This window comes from Aphanomyces astaci (genome assembly GCF_000520075.1).
Source record: "Aphanomyces astaci strain APO3 unplaced genomic scaffold supercont1.89, whole genome shotgun sequence".
NCBI lineage: Eukaryota > Oomycota > Saprolegniomycetes > Saprolegniales > Verrucalvaceae > Aphanomyces > Aphanomyces astaci.
The window spans coordinates 250,256-255,697 of NW_009798352.1; the positions used below are offsets into that span (position 1 = coordinate 250,256).

The 5,442-nt window shown below is 47.5% G+C and overlaps 3 protein-coding genes and 1 pseudogene across 4 annotated transcripts; 3 read left to right on the plus strand and 1 right to left on the minus strand.

Annotated features, from left to right (window-relative positions):
* Positions 1–333: 333 nt before the first annotated feature.
* H257_16663 (hypothetical protein) lies at positions 334–639 on the plus strand (the record flags this gene model as incomplete). Its single annotated transcript, XM_009845189.1, has 2 exons — positions 334–414; positions 493–639. 2 exons carry the CDS (start codon positions 334–336, stop codon positions 637–639), a joined length of 228 nt encoding a protein of 75 aa, XP_009843491.1.
* Positions 640–883: 244 nt separating this feature from the next.
* H257_16664 (hypothetical protein) lies at positions 884–1,228 on the plus strand (the record flags this gene model as incomplete). Its single annotated transcript, XM_009845190.1, has 3 exons — positions 884–973; positions 1,025–1,095; positions 1,161–1,228. Exons 1-3 carry the CDS (start codon positions 903–905, stop codon positions 1,226–1,228), a joined length of 210 nt encoding a protein of 69 aa, XP_009843492.1. The 5' UTR covers positions 884–902.
* An 801-nt stretch (positions 1,229–2,029) lies between these two features.
* H257_16665 (hypothetical protein) lies at positions 2,030–2,960 on the minus strand (the record flags this gene model as incomplete). Its single annotated transcript, XM_009845191.1, has 2 exons — positions 2,030–2,065; positions 2,307–2,960. The coding sequence occupies 2 exons, from the start codon at positions 2,958–2,960 to the stop codon at positions 2,030–2,032; spliced, it is 690 nt and encodes a 229-aa protein (XP_009843493.1).
* Positions 2,961–3,179: 219 nt separating this feature from the next.
* On the plus strand, positions 3,180–3,252 carry H257_16666 (annotated as a pseudogene). The gene has a single exon. The product of its transcript is annotated as a tRNA-OTHER (tRNA).
* The last annotated feature ends 2,190 nt before the right edge of the window (positions 3,253–5,442 follow it).

Genomic DNA, 5,442 nt, shown 5'->3' on the forward strand with positions numbered 1-5,442 from the left:
GGCTACATCGATCAACACGCTAACACCAACTGATCTATAAGCCGCTGCTTCACGCATGCTGAAAGATCTAAGGTATATCGTGCTAAGGATGTGGCTGAACTCGTCTGAGCCTTGCAACGCTCCAACACCCTTCAACCGATCACCTGTGAGATGTATGATGGTAACGAGTTGACTGTGTCGCCCTTCGACCTGGATCTTGTGTTGGCGCTAACTGAGGTGATTGTTGCCGCATCCGTTACCCCTACTATAGCATCCGATGTGGCCATCATTGAAGTCATCCCAACCCACCACAGACTGCATTCTCTCAAGGTCCCGACAATTCTGAATGTTCTCATGACGCCCCGCATGGGCGAGGAGCTGTGGCGCATCAAGGAAACGATGTTTACTGGTGACGAGGACATGCATCGGGCCATGGTCCACCTCGCCGACATTCATACCAGTGGAAACATTGATGTTACCTGCATTGGCCTCACACGTTGGTACCAGAACTAGGGCCGTGTTGTCGTCGACAATGACCAAAACAACGAGTCTGTCACCCATTTTGACACTTCCACCGCGACCCAGGGGTCAGCCTCTAGTACTACAGTGCTCCCGGCCAACTTCCACGATCCAACCCCCACCATTTCCATGACAACCTGAAATCTGAATGCTCTAAACGTCAACGGCCATCTCGTAGCTCGGCGTCTCAACTTTCCTGGGTCCAAACATGTACTAGAATATTTACTGTTAGTGTAACGGTCAAGGGCTTGCACTGAAATTGTGCTAGGAAGAATTGTGTGGGTTCAAACCTCACCTTCGATTACCTTTTTTCACACAGAAATAGCCCACCGGATACGATTACTATGCGGATAAATGGTGGTAATATTTGAAATTTTGAACCGCCATCGAAACGACGTTCAAGCATGAGCGATGTGCAGCAGCAAGAGTCCCCGGAGGACAGCGGGGGGTCTATGCACATGTTGCAGGCGCGACGGTAAGTGGTCCAAGCCATCACGATCTGGCATACCTAATGCATTGGAAGCAGATACGCGAAAAAAGCGAAGCAAAAGACTGGATATGATCTCTTCATGTTGGAAATGAAGGATGTTTTCCAAGGTACAGTGTACAGTGTACCTCGGATGGCATACCAACTAGTTCATGCATGTTAATATACTTCGTAGCTCTCAAGCAAACTGAACCCGATGCCAGCTTCGTAAAGCAAAAGTGGAAAGGAGCTCCCAGCAAGTGAAAAACACCGTTGCTGAAATGGCCGCGTGAGCTCTATTCCGGCCTCTTCCAGCCTGTCAAAATGGTAGGATGGCCGACGAAGGTGACTGGTTTTCGCCTATTGAGTGCGAAGGATGTTCTTCTTGTCACCAAAGCCATCAGCGACGGAAGTTTGAAATTCCTTTCTCAAATTTCCACCAACGTCGAGTAGTCGATAGCTAATTCATTTATGGGTATGAATTTTTCGCACGTGGTTTTTCGGTGTATCGCGCGTGGTGCCATTGAAAGGGCACTTTCACGTGGTATGTTTCTGTTTGAGGCATTCACGCGTGGCATATTGTCGTCGTATTAAATTACAAAAAACACCGCGAAATTTAATAGTATTCCAAATTCGATTTACGTTTCGAAACATGGTGTTCGCACCAAACACACTCAGCTGCTACTTCGAAGTAGTTGGCATCAAGCTCATCGCACGCATCTCTACTCGACACCAATCATATCAGCTCCGGTACTTCTACATTCACAACATCATCGTTTCGTTTCACCATTGATCACTGCTCATTGTATGCATCAACGTCCCCTTCCGCTTCAACGAATCCTACAACCAGTCGTCTGCCTACAGTTCAAGCACGTCGGGTCACTCGAGTTCCCTTGTCCACAACCAGCCCAGCATCCTTCGACACGCACATCGCATTATCAGCCCACGTATGTATATCCCTTTGTAGCATTAGCCGATGACGTGCGTATGTTCAGTCGAAACTACGACATATCCCTATGAATGGTTATCTCGTCGTATTTAATGTAGCGGTTGATGTCCAACATGCTACGTCGAGGGTCCGTTTGCTTTGTTGCGGTGGAACTGTAGTGATGAGGTTGAATGTACTCAATTCGATTATCCTGTACTCATTTCGTTGTTATTTGTTGTTTCTGCACACAAGGGTGGACTGTTGACGACAAGATATATTGAAAAAACCCGCGCATGATTAATTATGTTGACTGTGAATACTTCAAACATACAACTACTACGTACGCGCTCGCTTTCTATTACGCTTTCTACCTTTACAAACAACAATGCGACGGACTGCGCGAACAAAATCAACGCTGGGGAGTTCTCCGACCCCGATCGTTCCTTCAGCATCTGTCAACTCGGAAACGGAGCCAACGCACGTCAATACCCATACATGGGCAGTGTGGCCTGATACGGTTGTGACTAGAAACATGCCGTTGCCTTCCGCGAGGACGATACGGTACAGATCCAACTTCGGATCGCCACTTTGATTGGTAAGCAACTCAGACGCAAACGTCTTCAAACAAATCCGGAGCCCCCTCGCGAACAGAAACTGGACAAAGGCACGTAACTTGGATGGGGGAATGCCATGGGACAGTGGGATGGAGTTGGTTGTCATAAATAACACCAAATCGGCTGCAGTGGCGCGTAAATGCAGGCCCAACTTGTCGCTGATAATTTTGAACGCTTGAAAAAGGCAGGTTTTTGTTGGATTTTCACCAAATTCCAAAAAACGAGCGTCGCGTACTCGGTATTCGGAGTACGTTAAGTTGCCAGGATGTTGTCGCCAACGCGTGTACACACCCAACGCTTCGGGACAATGTTTCATAAAGCGGCTTATCACCCATGATCGCGTGTACCCCAATAGATGAGGTCGGGCCCAGTGAACGAGATACTGGTGCCATGTTTTTCCCATTCTCTCCACAGTGCGTTCGTCCGCAATGAAGTCCACTTCACCAGCATGCATCGGGATAGGGTGACGACACCAAGAGGCGGTCGGTTATCTTCAGCCCAGGCCATAGGATTTGGACACGATCGCACACGCGGTCAAAGATGGCTGATGGTTCATCCGAAGGCATTTTCGCTCAGTAACTCACATCAACGGGTACATGAATTTATATATAGGTTTGTCTATAAATACTTTTAAGTACTATGCAGTAGGACATAGGTGCTCTAGGATATGAAAAGGAAAATAGCTCACGTGGTAGGGCTCCCGCTTGGTAACCGAGTGGTACAGGGTTCGATCCCCGGTGTTGATGTACAATATGCCAGATAGTCAGAGTGCGCTGGACACTAAGTACGTTCGCCGGAAGTCGTCTCCGGATAACCTGGATGTCACAATTAGTAATACTAGCTTTTGTATGGTCAAGCAATTTTTGCTTCAGTAATTGTAATGTATGATGTAATGAACCGTCGATAGTCGTTCCATGATATCAACTTAAAGGTAGCGTAATGGTCCTTTGAGCGAAAGGTCGTGCGTTCATTACCGGGGGTTACAACAATCCTTATTTTCAACGTCGTCTTGCTATTGCTCGAATTATCGTCGAAGGCATGTTGATTCATTCTCACACTTGCTGCTGACACGTAAAACGAAGCCACAGGAATGGAGAGCAGCAGCGACATACCAGAGCTGGATCAAAGCCACATTGGCATCGACGATGCATACGACGAAGCTTTGACTGGCCATGCCCGAATCGATACCGAGCTGCAGTGGTCCTTAATGGGTGAATATGAGAGTTTTTGTGCAGCGAAGGCGGGAATGGAGTCATCCAGTACAAATCGCTACATGCATTTGCGCAACTACAAGTGCTCCGACACGAAGCGCTCCTACGTATACGCGTGCTCTAGTCATACTGGATGTACGCACAAGATGCGTAACGTCGTCCTCACGTTTGTATCACGTCTTGAGAGATCCAACGCTGCACACAGCGAGGACACGGCCGTTACTCGTTCACGTGGAGTTCATCCCTCCTTGCGCGCTGAGATCGATTCGCATCTAAAAGGTGGTTTTACCCCCATTGAAGTTGGAGGTAGTATGGTGTATTAAGGTTTTTAAAGTACTTACGACGTACAGGTGCACCTGAGAACCATTTACCAACATGACGCTGCTGTGCTCCTACGAATACTGTTGGACTCGACGGGCTTGAGCAACGCCAATATGCTGGGATCGTGTTCACGTCACGCCAGAACATGTGGAACGTAGCAATAGCTTTGAAACATCAAAAAGAAGGGGTAGCGCTTGCAACCGACGGGACATACAAGCTTCACTTCGGTCCGTACATAACACGATTCCTACTTAAAGGATAGATGTAATAATTACTAGGGGGATGGACGCTCATTGACATAGGCGTTGTGTACACAAGATTATACAACAACAAGTGTGGTAGCTCTTTCATGCCATGGTCGTACCTGTTTGTGCGCTCAGAATGCGAGGAAGCCTATTCGCAGCTATTGCGAGTATCCGCTCAAGCGTTTGACACGTTCTTCGACTACCAGCTCGACGTTGCGACGTGCTCAATTGATCACACCCAGTACATCCAAACCGCTCTCAAGAAGCAGTGGCCGCAAGTCCATGTTGTGTCATGCGCCATCCACATGCTGCGAAACGTTCACAAGTACAAGTCCTTGCTTCGGACCATGGACAACTACAAGGTCATTTGCACTCAAATCCACCTCATGCGATCTGCACGGACGTGGATGCAATTTCATGCTATTGCAAGTGTCGTCCTCATGGACTGGGAAACATCGCTCGCGGAGGAGGAATTTGCACAGTGGTTCCAAGAAACCTATTTGCTGCCCCCCTGGGACGTTTGGTTCTTCGTTGCGTCGCTCACTCCTGGAATTCCTGCACATCAACAGCACATTGAGAGCCATCATAAGCGTATCAAACAGGTAACACATAATTGGACCTACGCTTATAACTGCGTGTGAAGGTTTGCGCCCTGAGATACGAGCAACAACGAGTGTTGTACTGGAGCACACCATTCCCCGAATTGTTGTTGCTGACGCTATACAGCCCGATCATACACCAGCCACGTGGATCGATGCACCAATCTCGGGTGAAGTGTTGGCCAAGGCTCTAGTTTTACTCAAGCCAAGAAATCACAGACTCATCGAAGAGCAATCATGCATTTGCTTCAACTCGTCCTCGCACTTTGGAATTTCCATTACATTGTCCAGGATGAAGAAGTACCATACATTGTTACGAATAATCATAGAACTGTTACAATAGCACCTGAAATGTGTAGATATCTGGACTCCCTCAATGGCGAAGGCACAGTTGACCTATTGGCAGAAAAAATCAAGGACGCTTTCCTCAGCTTACACATTGTTCATGTCGACGACGACATTGAAATTAGGGAAAACGTGTCAAGTCTCGAGCCCTTTACATTCAACGAGGTTTAATTTATTCCTAGAATTAAATTAAGTAACTAAAAATCACGATTTTT